The sequence below is a fragment of the Dasypus novemcinctus genome, chromosome 3, assembly GCF_030445035.2.
Source record: "Dasypus novemcinctus isolate mDasNov1 chromosome 3, mDasNov1.1.hap2, whole genome shotgun sequence".
Lineage (NCBI taxonomy): Eukaryota > Metazoa > Chordata > Mammalia > Cingulata > Dasypodidae > Dasypus > Dasypus novemcinctus.
The window spans coordinates 153,718,144-153,734,060 of NC_080675.1; the positions used below are offsets into that span (position 1 = coordinate 153,718,144).

The 15,917-nt window shown below is 42.4% G+C and overlaps 1 protein-coding gene across 1 annotated transcript in view; it reads right to left on the reverse strand.

The window, feature by feature from the left end:
* The window catches only part of IDH3A (isocitrate dehydrogenase (NAD(+)) 3 catalytic subunit alpha), a 46,088-nt gene extending 34,347 nt beyond the window's left edge, over positions 1-11,741 (reverse strand). Inside the window, exon 1 of the mRNA XM_058294594.2 lies at positions 11,630-11,741. Coding sequence (XP_058150577.1) covers positions 11,630-11,689 — 60 coding nt within the window. The 5' untranslated portion in view covers positions 11,690-11,741. The remainder of the gene's footprint in view (positions 1-11,629) is intronic.
* Positions 11,742-15,917: the final 4,176 nt, after the last annotated feature.

Genomic DNA, 15,917 nt, shown 5'->3' on the forward strand with positions numbered 1-15,917 from the left:
CGGGCCAAATTAACAACTGGGCACAATTACCTGGACAAATTAACACATTAGTCTAACCATCACAATCCACCCCTTATCAACTTGTCAACCATACACATCACCTTAAACCATACTTAGTCTCTAAATAAAATCAATAACAGACATGCATGTAGATATACATTTCCACCTAACAATATTCAACTGTCTTACCTATAACTGGAAATACATTAATTCCCTACAGAATAGGGTGCAAGCCCTTGGGTAATATTCACTCTTAAACTTGACATCCATAAATATTATGGCATGAAACTAATACAATTTGTCATATGATAAGGGAAGAAAACAAAGATATTAGTTTTATGTACATATACAATAATACTCAACAGAACAAGGAAGAAAGATTAATGACCATGACTGTCCTTGTTTCTGTAACTGGCCATGTGGTTGAAGTTCATATTTATCACTACCTTCTTCCACTGTCCATTCCATATTCCTGTTACCCTCAGCAAGCACCTCAGCCAGCCATGGTTCTTTGCCTGGTGGGATGACACAAACTTTCACTCCTGGAGATTCTGAGCCATTGTTAGTCCTTGGACTGGGTTGTTGCAATTTTCCATTGACTTTAATCACAGGGCGTGGCAACACTAAGAGACACCCTAGAGAATCCCTTGTATTCAGGTAAACTCTTCTTTACGCCCATTATGTCCAATTTCCCCTTGATAGTCAGGATCAATTGCCCCAGTTAGTACAGTAATTCCCTTCTTTGCCTGTTGATTCAGAGGTAAGAGGAGCCCAAAGTGAGCAGGTGGCAGTCTTAACTTCCAGTTAAGTGGAATCACTGTTGTGTTCCCTGGTGGAAGCACTCCTCCTTTTGGAACTAAGACCTGTAGACCAGCAGAGTTTAAGATTGCAGGGACAGGAAGCAAAAATTTTCCTAGTGGATCACTAGGGGTAATAGTGAATGGTGCCACTCCCATTTCCACCCCTTGATTCCTGGACCTGTAAATCCTGGTTATGGGAGAAATATCACCCTAGAATAGATGCTAATTTAGAGCATACACAGCCTCCTGGAGAACATTGCTCCAGCCCTGCAAGATATTGCCACCTAATTGGCACTGTAATTGAGTCTTCAAAGGCTATTTACCATTCTATTTTTTTTTCTCTCCCCTCCCCCCCGCTCCGTTGCCTGCTCTCTGTGTCCATTTGCTGTGTGTTCTTCTGTGTCCATTTGTATTCTTGTCAGCAGCACTGGGAAACTGCATCTCTTTTTTTGTTGTGTCATCTTGCTGCTTCAGCTCTCCATGTGTGCAGTGCCACTCCTGGGCAGGCTACACTTTTTTCGTGCAGGGCGGCTCTCCTTATGGGGCATACTTCTTGCACGTGGGGCTTCCCTATGTGGGGGACACCCCTGCACGGCACGACACTCCTTGCACACATCAGCTCTGTGTGTGGGCCAGCTCACCACATGGGTCAGGAGGCCCTGGGTTTGAACCCTGGACCTCCCATATGGTAAACAGATGCTCTATCAATTGAGCCAAATCCTCTTTCCTCCACTGTTCTATTAATCCAGCTGCTTCAGGGTGATGGAGAACATGGTAAGACCAATTAATTCCATGAGCATGCGTCCATGAAATGGATTCCTTGATCAGAAACAATGCTGTGTGGAATGCCATGGTGATAGATAAGACATTCAGTCACTCACACAGTGTTTAAGTTTCAACTTTGAAGCCTTTAACTCATCTCTTTCTTTTGTAACTGTATCCGGAGTATCTAGGAGGAGCCAGCCAACATCATTATACCATTTGACTCCCCAAAGCTCTGTTAAGGTGTTGAAAACACTCTCACCCAGATCCTTGCTTCTTATAAGCATGGAATTAGGGGAAACCAGTGATGATATTTTATGTATCTCCATTGTCAGCTTGTGCCATGGATGGTTAACAGCCTCTTCATTATCGGAAAGAGAGTTATTAGTACCCTTGAGTCCGATTAGAGTGGAGAGCCAATTGCAAAACTCCCAGAACCACCTCAGTCATCCGGTGTTTAAGACTCTGTTCCTCAAGAACCACTCCTGGTACCAAGCTGTATTAGTCAGGTTTCTCTAGGGAAAACAGAATCAACAGGAGATATGTGATTTTATGAGTCTCTCATGCGACGGTGGGAATGTGCAAGTCTAGGTTCCATAGCAGGCTGCAAACTAGGGGCTCTGATGAAAGTCCAGTGAAGGTCCTTGATGAGTTCCCGGGAGATGCTGGCTGTCCAAAGACAAGCTGGGAAATTCTCTCTAAATGCTGAAATCACTTCCCCTTTTAAGGCATTCAGCTGATTGGATAAAGTGCCACTCATTGCTAACAGCAATTTCCCTGATAGATGTAGGTATAATCAGCTATCTATGCAGTAAAGTCACTGGTGACTAATGTCCATACATGTCCTTGTATTACAATTAGCCCAGTGCCTGCTTAACCAAACAATGGGGCACAATTACCTGGTCAAGTTGACACTTTAGCCTAACCATCACAGACCTCTAATGATCTTCTCAGGCTGCTGGTGTCCATTAATCAATCACCCTGCAGCCTGCCCTCTGCAGGTTTTGACCAGGTTTTAGTGAGTAAAATCAGGAAAATGTAAAAAGGAACCTTTTTTTTTTTTAAATAAGAGATGCGATAAAAGCTAATACAAAGAGAATGTCTATATGTTCCCTGTCATAAAGTTTCAACTGTATGCCTGATAACCCAATGGAAGAGCCAGGAATTGAACCAGGGATCTCATATATGCAAGGCAGAAATTCTTCCACTGAGCTAAACTTTCTTTACCTGGGGAGCTGGGCATCACAGCCTGCCTGAGGAGATCCCCCCCACTTTCTGCCGTGTTGGAGTCCCTTCCGATATTCAAGTGGGGCTCAGCTGGCCAAATTCACCCCAAAGAAACCACTCACTACCCTCTCGGATCCCTTTTCTTCCCCAGAATCCGCTCACACACTCCGGAGAGCTAATGGCTCCACCTACACTATTTGCCCTGAGGGCGGGGTATAACCAAGTCACGATTTTCCTTTGGCTTCTTTAACTTTCCAGTACCTTCCTAGATGACACAGAACACTTCCCATTCTATATATATCCAAAGCAGCTGGCAGGGAGGAAGACCTCTGCTGTCAGTTAGATGTCATAGACAAGGAGTTTTACCCTTGCTTAATATCTTTGGGGTGGGGGAGGGGAGACCTTGCTGGCAGCGGAGAGGCTTAATAACTCAATTAGTTGCTTTGGCTTCTTTGTCTCTCTGTCCTTCACTCTCCTGGGTGTTGTGAAGCAGTGTCCTGGTATACTGTACCCCAGAACAAGTCCCCAAAGCAGCCTTTGGCTCTTTCTCCATTGTTTTAGTGAGAGTTGAGCCTTATCTGGCTGATCAAACGGCCATGTTTCCACAATTCCTTCATGTGGCATTTAAGTTGCAAATTTTAAGCCTTTAGCTCATCTGTTTCTTTTGTAACTGTCCAGAGTATCTAGGATGAGCCAGACAACATCTTTGAAACTTTTTATTTCACAAAACTCTGTTAAGGTGTTGATAACACTCACCCAGATCCTTGCCTATTATAAGCATGGAAGTAGGGGAATCCAGAGATGATATTTTGCATATCTCCATTGCCAGCCCCTACGTGGGAGCCCCTTGCGTGCATCAGCGGCACTCCTTGCATGCATCAGCACTGCACATGGGCCAGCTCCACATGGGTCAAGGAGGCCTGGGGTTTGAACTGCAGACCTCCCATGTGGTAGACAGATTCCCTAACCACTGGGCCAAGGCCACTGCTCCATAAATGTTCTTGTATTACAATTATCCCAATGCTTACTTGACCAAATAACTAGGCACAATTACCTGACTGATTTGATACATTAGCCTAACTATCACAGATGCCTTTTTTTTCTTGTCTTATTGCTCTAGCTAGAACTTCTAGCATGATGCTGAATAATAATGGTGACAGTTGACATCCTTGCCTTGTTCCTAATATTAGAGGGAAAGCTTTCAATCTCTCCCCATTGAGTACGATGTTAGCTGTGGGTTTTTCATATATGCTTTTTATCATATTGAGGAATTTTCCTTCTATTCCTATCTTTTGAAATGTTTTTATCAAGAAAAGATGCTGGATTTTGTCAAATGCCTTTTTTGGCATTGATCAAGGTGATCAGGGAAGTGGATGTGGCTCAAGCAATTGGGCTCCTGTCTACCATATAGGAAGGCCAGGGTTTGATGCCCAGGGTTCCTGGTGAAGGTAAGCTGGCCCAAGCGGAGTGCTGGCCTGCAAGGAGTACTGCCCCATGCAGGAGTGCTGGCCCATGTGGAGAGCTGGCATAGCAAGATGATGCAACAAAAAGAGATAGAGAGGAGAGATAATAAGAGATGCAGCAGATCAGGGAGCTGAATCGGTGCAAGAGAATGATTGCCTCTCGCCCACTCCAGAAGGTCCCAGGATTGGTTTCTGAAGCCACCTAATGAGAATACAAGCAGACACAGAAGAACACACAGAGAATGGACACAGAGAGCAGACAATGGAGGGAGGGGGAGAAATAAATTAATAACTTAATTTTTTTGAAAAGATGATTATGTGGTTTTTTCCCTTCAATTTGTTATTGCAGTGTATTATGTTAATTGATTTTCTTTTGTTGACCCATCCTTGCACACCAGGAATAAATCCTACTTGGTCTTGGTATATAAGTCTTTTGATATGCTGTTGGATTACATTTCCAAGTATTTTGTTGAGAATTTTTCATCTTTGTTCATTAGAGAGATTGGTCTGTAATTTTCTTTTTTTGTAGTTTCTTTATCTGGCTTTGGTACTGGGACAATGTTAGCTTCATAAAAATGTTTGGGTAATTTTCCCTCCTCTTCCATCTTTTGGAAGACTTTAAACCAGATTGGTGTGAATTCTTCTGGAAATGCTTCCTGGAATTCACCCGTGAAGCCATCCGGTCCTGGACTTTTCTTTGTTGGTAGATTTTTGATGAGTGATTCAATCTCTTTATTTTTATTTATTTTTTTAAAAGATTTCTCTTATTTATTTCTCCCCCAACCCCCCCATTGTTTGCACTTGCTGTGTCTGTTTGTCTTCCTTGTTCTTTAGGAAGCACTGGGAGCAAACAAGGGACATCCAGTGTGGGAGGGAGGCACCTAAACACTTGGACCACCTTTGTTCCCTGCTTTACTGTGTTTCTCATTATGTTTTTCCTTTGTGTCTCTTGTTGCATCATCTTTTTTCATCAGCTCGCTGTGCCTGTCAGTCACATCAGCTTGCTGTCTTCTTTAGGAGGCACTGGGAACCGAACCAGAGACCTCCCATGTGGTAGGTGTGAGCTCAGTTGCTTGAGCCACATCTGCTTTCCTCCAATCTCTTTATTTTTATTTTATTTTATTTTTTATATTTATTTCTCTCCCCTTCCCCCCCCAACCCCCCTGGTGTCTGCTCTCTGTGTCCATTTGTTGCGTGCATGTTCTTCTTTTGTTGTTGTCAGCGGCACAGGAATCTGTGTTTCTTTTTGTTGTGTCATCTTGTGTGTCAGCTCTCCGTGTGTGCGGCACCATTCCTGGGTAGGCTGCACTTTCTTTCGTTCTGGGCAACTCTCCTTATGGGGCACACTCCTTGCGCGTGGGGCTCCCCTATGTGGGGACACCGCTGTGTGGCACGGCACTCTTTGCACGCATCAGCACTGTGCATGGGCCAGCTCCACACAGGTCAAGGAGGCCCAGGGTTTGAACCGCGGACCTCCCATGTGGTAGACAGATGCCCTATCCACTGGCCCAAGTCCGCTTCCCTCCTCCAATCTCTTTAAATGTTATCTGTTTATTAAGTTCTTGTATTTCTTGTGGCATTAGTGTAGATTGTTCGTGCATTTCTAGGAATTTGTCCATTTCATCTAAATTATCTAGTTTGGTGGCATACAGTTTCTCATAATATCCTTTCTGATCCTTTATATTTCTGTGGGGTCAGTCATAACATCCCCCCTTTCATTTCTTATTTTGCTATTGGTTTTGCTGATTTTCTCTATTTTTTTTTCTCAATCTCATTTATTTCTGTTCTGATCTTTATTATTTCTTTCCTTCTGCTTGCTTTGGGAATGGTTTACTGTTCTTTTTCTAGTTTCTCTAGTTGTTTGGCTAGATCTTTGATTTTAGCTCTTCTTTTTTTTTAACAAATCAATTTTATTGATACATATTAATAAAACATACAATTCATATAAAGTGTACAATCAATAGTGTTTGGTATAATCACATATTTGTGCATTCATCACTTCAATCATTATTAGAGCACTGTCATTATTTCCATAATAATAATAATAAACAAAAAACAGGCAAACAAGAAAATTCTTCAACTTTCAATCTCTCTCTGTTTCCCCTGCTGTACATAGCTGCTATTTCTGGCTATTTCTGAACAATTATTTACTTATTAAGCAGTTTTATTGAGATATATTCACATTTGCTATGATCTATCTAAAGTGAATTATCAATGCCTTTTAGTATAATCACAATGTTGTGCATTCATCATCACAAAAAAGTTTAGAATTATTTCATTACTGCAAAAAGAACTCTACACCTTTAGCACACCATCCCTAGCCCGACATAACCACTAATCTAATTTCACCCTTATAAATTGATTTATATTTTATATAAGTGGAATCATATAACATGTTATACAATACATTTAGTTCATAGTAATGCAATCATACAGTATTTGTCCTTTTGTGTCTGGCTTGCTTCACCCAACATAATATTCTCCAGGTTCATCCATGTTGTTATATGTTTTATGACTTCATTTCTTTTTACACTTGCATAATATTCCATTGTGTGAACAAATCACATTTCATTTATACATTCATCGGTTGATGGACACCTGTGTTGTTTCCAATTTTGGTAATCATAAATAATGCCACTATGAACATCAGGGTGCAGATATCTATTTGTGTCACTGCTTTCAGTTCTTCTGGCTATATACCCAGTAGTGGTATTGCAGGGTCACCTGGCAAATCTATATTCAGCTTCTTTAGGAACTGCCAAACAGTCCTCCACAGTAGCTGTACCATTCTGCATTTTCACCAACAGTGAATAGGCGTTCCTGTCTCTCCATATCTTCCCCAACACTTGTAGTTCTGTCTTTTTCATGATGGCCATTCTGAAAGGTGTGAACGTTATCTCATTGTAGTTTTTTTAAAGATTTATTTACTTCATTTATTTATTTAGTTAGTTATTTTTAATCTTCCCCCTCCCCCAGATGGCTCTCTCATCTGTCTGCTCATTGTTTGCTCACCTTCCCCAAGAGGCATGGAGAACCAACCCGGGACCTCCCACATGGGAGGTGAGTAGCCAGCACGGTGAGCCACATCTGCTCCCCATGGGCTGCAGCTTGTGGCATCTGCTGGTTGCATTGTCTAGCTTGTTGTGGTGGGTGTGGCGTCTGTTCATCTTCTTTAAGAGGTACTAAGACCCAAACCTGGGACCTCCCATGGAGTAGGTAGGTACCCAACTGGTTGAGTCACATCCACTTCCCTCACTGTAGTTTTGATTTTCATGTACCTGATTATTAGTGATGTTGAATATTTTTCATGTGTTTTTTTTTGTTTTTTTGTTTTGCCATTTGTATTTCTTCTTTGGAGAAATGTCTATTTAAGTCTTTTGCCCATTTTTCAGTCAGGTCATTTGTCTTTTTATTGTGAATTGTAACATCTTTTTATATATTATTGATATTAAACCCCCATCACACATGCGATTTCCAAATATTTTCTCCCATGGAGTCAGCTGCATTTTCACCCTTTTGACCTACTCTTTGAGGTGCAAAAGTGTTTAATTTTGAGGAGGCCCCATTTATCTATTTTTTTCACATGTGCTTTGGGTGTAAGATCCAAGAAACCACCACCTACCACAAGGTCTTTAAGATGTTTCCCTACATTTTCTTCTAGTAGTTTTATGGTCCTGGCTTTCATATTTAGATCTTTGATCCATTTTTAGTTGATTCTTGTATAGGGAGTGATATAGGTGTCCTCTTTCATTTATTTGGTTATGGATATCCAGTTTTCCCAGCACCATTTGTTGAAGAGACTGTATTGCCCCCTTAACATGGACTTGGTAGGTTTGTCAAAAATCAGTTGACCATAGAGATGAGGGTTCACTTCTGGACTCTCAACTCTATTCCACTGATCAATGTATCTATCTTTATGCCAGTACCATGCTGTTTTGAACACAGTAACTTTGTAATATGTTTCAAAGTCAGGCAGTGAAGTTCCTCCCATGTCGCTCTTCCTTTTTAGAATGCTTTTGGCTATTTGGGTACACTTTCCCTTCCAAATGAATTTGGTAATTGTCTTTTCTATTTCTGTAAAATAGGCTGTTGGGATTTTGATTGGTATTGCATTGAATCTATAAATCAGTTTGGGTAGGATTGACATTGTCATGATATTTAGTCCTCCAATCCATGAACATGGACTATCTTTCCATTTGTTTAGGTCTTCTCTGATTTCTTTTAGCATTATTTTGTAGTTTTCTGCATGTAAGTCCTGTACTTCTTTGGTTAAATTTATTCCTATGCTTTTTAATCTTTTTATTGCTATTGTAAATGGAATTTCCCCCCTGATTTCCTCCTCAGATTGTTCAATACTAGGGTACAGAACATTACTGACACTTCTCCAAAGAAGAAATAAAAATGACTAAAAAGCTCATGAAAATATGCTTAACATCACTAGCTATTAGGGAAATGCAAATCAAAACTACAATGAAAAATATCATTTTACACACATTAGACTGGCAGCTATTAAAAGAACAGAGGACTACAAGTGTTGGAGAGGATGTGGAGGAATGGGAACACTTATCCACTGCTGGTAGGAATATAGAATGGTGCAGCCATTGTGGAAGACAGTATGGCAGTTCCTCAGGAAGCTAACTATAGAGCTGCCATATGATCCAGCAATCACATTGCTGGGTATATACTCAGAAGAATTGAAACCAGGGACATGAACAGATATATACATACCAATAGCATAGAGGCATTGTTCACTGTTGCTGAAAGTTGGAAACAACCCAAATGTCCATCCACAGATGAATGGATAGGCAAACTCTGGTGTATGCATACAATGGAATATTACTCAGCTGTAAGAAGGAAGCAGTATTAACACATGGGATAACATGGATGAATCTTGAAGACTTAATGTTGAGTGAAGCAAGCCAGGTACTGGAGGACAAATATTCCATGACCTCACTGATATGAATTAAGCAGATCAAGCAAACTCACAGAGCTAGAGTCTGGAAGGTAGGTTTATAGAAGACAGAAAGGGAGTAGAGGGTTTTGAGCCAATGCCCATATTGGCAAAATCTATGATAAGGTGGAAGGATGTAGTTGTGCAGGGGATGGGCATGACAGTGGTGCAGTGATGCTATTAGTTTGGGTGGTGCTGGTCTGTGAGGGTGTAGGGTGGTGGGGGTTGGACTGTCCATGGAGCTGGAAGGAGGGTCAGGGGAGGGAGCAGATGAACTCTGGAGATTTGTGGGTATGTGATTGAAACTACAACGTTGGGGATGTTCTTTTGGCAAATATGACAGGGGATGGTTACTGGTGTAGGGTGTTGTATGTAGGGGGCATAAGGGACAGGACACACCTATGGCAGGCTTCTGGGAATGCGTGAGTGATCATCTTGTCATAGCTTATTCTATCAGTGGAGACCCACACAATGAATGGGAAGATGTTGGACTCCTATTCTGGGAGTTCTGCCGTGTTCTCAAATAGAGGGGCAGGATTCTCCTGAGATCATAGATAGTGCCTAAATAGGACAGGCCAATATGTCAAGCCCTCAAAGTTGTTCAATGAACTATGGATCTTGTTCTTTAAGGAGTGAAGCTTGGTGATTGCCATGGGTCCCAAGGGTAGGGGGAGGGAGGAATAGAATAGATAGAACATGGAGCATTTTGGGGGCATTGGAATTATTCTACATGATCTTGCAATGATGGATACAGGCCATGTTAAATTTAATCAAAATTTGTAAAAATGTATAGTACAAAATGTAAACCATAATGTAAATCATTGTACATCAATTGTAACAAATGTACCATGCACATGTGAAATGTCATTAATAAGGGGAAGGGGAAAAGGGAAAGGAGGTTGGGTATATGGGAATTCCCTATATTCTGTACGTGATTTTTTGTAACCTAAAGCTTCTTTGAAGATAAAATGAAAAAAATAAGACACTGGGGGAAGTTCACTGTACATACAAGACTACAGATCTAACAGTGATGAAAAACACAACGTTAAACAAAAATTTTTTTAAACCTGGACCTCCTATATGGTAGATGGGAGTCCAGTTGCTTGAACCACATCTGCTTCCCTCGAAAAATTTTTAATTTTATTTTTTAAATTACTTTTTGTTATTTCAAATTTCTTATTTTTTTGTATTACTTCAGCTCCTACACTCTGGTTTATTGGACTTACCCCACTCAACTAACATGGAGTTGAAGAAGGTCAACCACCACACCATGGAGCCAAGAGTGCCTACAACTTATCTGTTATTTTTTAAACTATCATTATTTCATTTTCTTATTAATTGCATTTGGTTGTTTTTGGCTTCATTTTTTAAGAAGTTTTGGTTCACAGAAGGGTCACAACTGTGCAGGGGAGGATCATTGGTGTGGTGATGGGGTGTATGGGGGGAGGTTCACCTGGGGCATACCTATAAGGCATTCAAGTGCTCATGGGGCATTGTCATGGTTGGTGGAGAGCCACACAATAACCGAAAGAACATCAAATTTCCATTCTGGGGAGCTCTGCCACATTCTCTAATGGGACAGCAAGAATTCCCCAAGTACAGGGACAGTGATATGAAGGAAGATGGATCACTGATGGGCCCTTGATATTAATGACTGTAATTATGAACTTTTACTTTTGAAATTGAAACTTGGCCTAGTATTATAGGTTGCCTAAGAGTTACTCCTGAGAGCCTCTTTGTCACTCAAATGTGCTCTCTCTCTAAGCCAAACTCAGCATATACATGCATTACCTTCCCCACTGGTATGGGACATGACTCCTGGGGATAAGCCTCCCTGGCTCTGGGAGATTACTACCAAGCACCAATTAACAAAGCAACTGTCAAAAACAACAACCCATTATCTATTAGCTTAACACATTTTTATAGAAAATAATTATATTTTCCAAAATAAAAAATATTTAATGAGAAGAGAGGCACTGTTTTTACATGATTGCAAATGTCTTTAATGTCTGACTTGATAGAAAACAGATAGATTCTCATATCTGCCTTTTCATTCTTCCTGTTACAATATCATACATGTAATTTCTGGAAATCTCCACTCTATACTTGTGAGAATGTGAGTGAAAAAAAGCAAATAAGGTCTTAGTAGTATTATGAAAATAGTTTTGGCTTCACAGACTCTCTGAAATGGTCCCAGGGACCGCTTTAGCCCCTAGACCATACTTTGAGAATCACTACCCAAGAGGCAGTTAAGGACTTTAAGAAGCCCACCCTCCAGAGGTGCCTTCCCATGTGTTCCAATTATCTTAATGACCTTAGAGCTGGAGGGACTACTCATTAATAAAATAGATGGCGGAAACAGTCCATTGGTTAAACAAGTGGCCTTCCAGATGCATGACACTCTGTCCCAGTGCCTCTGATGTTACCTTAGTGAGGTAGAGGAGTCCTGGGCCTTTGGAATGGGATACTAGAACTTTGGAGTCCATCTGCTCTCAGCTTCAAGCCATTGAATGAGAATGCTGTTGTCTAATCCTGCCAGACTTAAGGTTGTCACATCATTTCCTCAAGAGCTGTTCCTGTCCAGACCTTGGGCTCATGGCACTCTGTGTCTGCCAAGAAGAGCCACCTACATTCCAATTCTTAGAAGGAACTTGCAAATCAACATTTCATCACAAAGAATGGCAGAACTTTGTGAATGTAATTAGCAACACTGAATTATATATTTGAATGTGGTTCAAAAGGGGAAATTTCAGGTTGTACCTGTTACTATAGTACAAAATTTTTTTAAAACCATAGGGCTTTACCACACAGTGAGCCCTAATGTAAACTATAGAATATAGTTAATAGTGTAATTATAATAACGTTTTTTCATCAATTGTGACAAAGCTACCACAATAATACAAAGCATTAATAATAGGGAAAACTGTGTGCATTGGTGGGGAGGGGGAGTATATGAGAACTCTGTATTTTCTGCATGATTTTTCTGTAAATCTACAACTTCTCTAAAAAGAATGACAGCTGATTAAGGTGGAAAGCCTTCAAGAAGGAATGATATTAATGCTTTATTATATTTACATACTTGTACCCTTTACCTCCTGTTCACTCCTTGGGCACTTTGTAGCATTTATTCCTCTTGTTTCCCTTGAAATTTTTAAAATAAATTTTATTGTGTGAGTCAGAAATGAAGAAAGCTACCATAATGAGTAGTTGAAAATAGCGCTAGGCACTTACTGTAGTAACTGCTAGTTATATCCTTTATAAGACTGAGACGACAAGGAGTTGATCCCCTTTAAACAGTGGTAACCACATATTCCCCTGTCCTAGGCAGTGTGATCAAGAGGAGAATCAGGGCTCTCATTTAAATCCACCAATTACCAGCTGTGTGACCTTGGGCAAGTCACCTTCTCTGATACTTCATCTGTGAAATGAGATAAAGCCAACATCTGTAGCTATATGAGACTTTTGTAGAATAATCATATTCAGTAAATGTAGAGCATCCAACACAATCCTGGGCACAGAGTAGGTAATCAACAATGTTCTTCTTTCTCACCTTTCCTGCCCTCCCCCCAAACACATACAGTGTATTCCTCAGGGACCAAATCCAACACCTGGGAGCAGAAGCAGCACAGGATGTGGCATCACAGAACCGGCAGCGCCATATCATGCCTGGGTGGCATTGGGCAAGTCCTTTTGCCTCCCTGAACTTCAGGTTTCTCAACTGTAACATGGGAATTATACCCTTGCCCTCCTCACAGGGTTGTTGTAAAAGTTTAAGAGAGGGAAATGGATTTGGCTCAACTGACAGAGTATCTTCCTACCACATGGGAGGTCCACAGTTCAAATCCAGGGCCTCCTGACCTGTGTGGTGAGCTGGGCAACTCACAGTGCTGATATGCGCAAGGAGGACCATGCTATGCAGGGGTGTCCCCCACATAGGGGAGCCCCACGCACGAGGACACCCTGCAAGGAGAGCCGTCCTGTGTGAGAAAAGTGCAGCCCGTCCAGGAGTGGCACCACACACACGGAGAGCTGACGCAGCAAGATGACACAACAAAAAGAGACACAGAATCCCGGTGCCACTTGACAAAGAATGCAAGTGGACATAGAAAACATACAGCAAATGGACACAAAGAGCAGACGGGGGGGGGGGGGGGGGTGGGGGTAGGAGGAAGAGAAAGAAATTTTAAAAAAAGAAAAGAAAGTATAATTGCACTTGTAATAAATAAAATAAAATAAATGGATAACATCTTTTTTAAAAAAAAGTTCAAGAAGGAAGGCCTCAATTAGGGTAGTAGCAATAGCCATCAAAAATTATTTTTAGAGGTAATTTTGAGGTCAGTTTAGCTGCCTGTATTTTCTCCTCTTAGAGAAGGGGTTCCGAGGACTGAAAACACAGTCCTCTTTCTAGAGGTTCTGACTTGTCTACCTGGAACCCCTGGTATGCAAATGAGCAGCATGTTAGCAAATGTAAAAAAAATGTACCAGAGCAGGATCTAAAGACAGAATTCTGGTCTGTTCATAGGCCATGTGGAATCTAATCTAAGGGAAATTTATGTGATAGTGATAATGTGTGCTTGGAAAGGGCTCCAGTTTCCCCAACTGTCACATAGGAGAAAGGGGAAGTGCAGGTAGAGAAAATAATGTTTTTTGATTTTTTAAAAATTTATTTTTATTTCTCCCCACGCCCCAGTTGTCTGCTCTCTGTGTCCATTTGCTGTGTGTTCTTCTGTGACCATGTCTATCCTTATCAGCGGCACCGGAAATCTCTGTATCTTTTTGTTGCGTCATCTTGCTGTGTCAGCTCTCTGTGTGTGCCGTGCCATTCTTGGGCAGGCTGCACTTTCTTTCACACTGGGTGGCTCTCCTTACGGGGCGCACTCCTTGCGCAGGGGACACCCCTGCGTGGCAGGGTACTCCTTGCGTGTATCAGCACTGCACATGGTCCAGCTCCACATGGGTCAAGGAGGCCCGGGGTTTGAACCACGGACCTCCCATGTGGTAGGCGGATGCCCTACCCATTGGGCCAAGTCCGCTTCCCTTGTTTTTTTTTTAAAGGAGGTACCAGGGCTTGAACCCAGGACCTCATACATGGGAAGCAGGTGCTCAACCATTTGAGCTACATCCACTCCCTAAGAGAATCCTTTAAAAACCCAATTCTGGTCTAAAAATTCCACAGTCTCTGAGTTTCAGGTCACATTCCTGCCCTCTTTCCCATGGCTGAGGCCTTCAACAGCACTTTTCCACAGTGACTGAAGAATGGGGAGCTGGCTGCTAAACACTTGTCAACAATCCCTTGAGCTGCTGAAGTGCTTCCTGGCCATCTGAGAGCAACTGATTGTGCAATAGGATGGCTTGTCTGATCGCTACTGTAAACTCTGGAGAGCAGCAAAAATAATATCAGAAAAACCCAACCAGGAAACTTCAGTATCAAAGAAAAATTTAAAAGTTCCAGTGACCACCTGCCCAACTTGATCACCTGTTCCTAGTGGGACTCCCAACCTTCAATCTAAGCAATTATCCTCAAAAATTAAATAAGGGAGGAAAGAAAAGAAAAGAAAAGAAAAGAAGAGAAAAGAGAAAGAAAAGAAGAGAAAAGAAGAGAAAAGAAGAGAAAAGAAGAGAAAAGAAAAGAAAAGAAAAGAAAAGAAAAGAAAAGAAAAGAAAAGAAAAGAAAAGAAAAGAAAAATCCTTAGAGGGTGGTCCAGGACAGCACCAGCAGCAGTGGCATCACCTGGGTACTTGTTAGATACTCATTCTCAACCCCATCCTAGATCTACTAAATCAGAAAGTCCAGGACTGGAGCTTTCCAAGTGATTCTGATGCATGCTCAAATTTGAGAACTACTATCCCAAAGAAACTACCAACCTCTTTTAAAGCATAAAGTCCTGACCTTCTCATCAGAATCCCAGGGTGGGAGCTGGTGAGTGGGCTGAGCTGCTGGTGCATGAGCCTCCCCCCTTCCCCCCAAGGTTCTGCTACTTCCCAAGTGTGGGACCCCCAGCAAGGCACTGAACCACTCTCAGCCTCAGTTTCCTCACCTGCAAAATGGAGATAATACCAACGGAATCAGCTGTCCTGAGATTAGAAATAACACATACATGGGCTGTCCTACTGAAAAGGTACTTAGCCATCACTGCATTTGCTTAAAAGCCCCAGAAAACATCTTGGCCTTTGTCACACTTCTTTGAACACAGAAAATCTCTTATGTCCTCTCAAGTCTCACGTTTGCACCCAAGGACTCAAAGAGAGCCAAGCAAATTCTACCCTCTTTAAGGGACCCCGAGGGCCTGAGGTGCCCTGTCTTGGGGGTGGTCAAAGGACTGGATCGACTTCCCTGCGCCTGGACAGGGAGGGGCCTTGGAGGTCAGCTCGACGGATCCCCTCCTTTTCCGTGGAGGGGCTGCTCGGAAGGTCTTGGTCAAGGTCGCGACGCGACACCGTGGTGGAGCTTGGCCCTGCCCAGGTCCCCGCACTCATGGTCCAGGGCTCTCACCGCAGGTGCTCTCTACTCCTTCCGCCCCAGAACAAAGGGCGCCAAGGATCATTCCACACGCCTCCACTACACCACTCCAAGGAATTATCCAGGCCCAGCCCTCATCCGGAGCGACCCAGGCTCCCTCAGGCCGGAAGGCCGGGACCGAGCCTCCTGAGGCTGGGCAGCGCCTCCCGCGGCAGGCCGCCCCCTGGCGGGCCCCGGGCGCCCTGCGCCGCCCC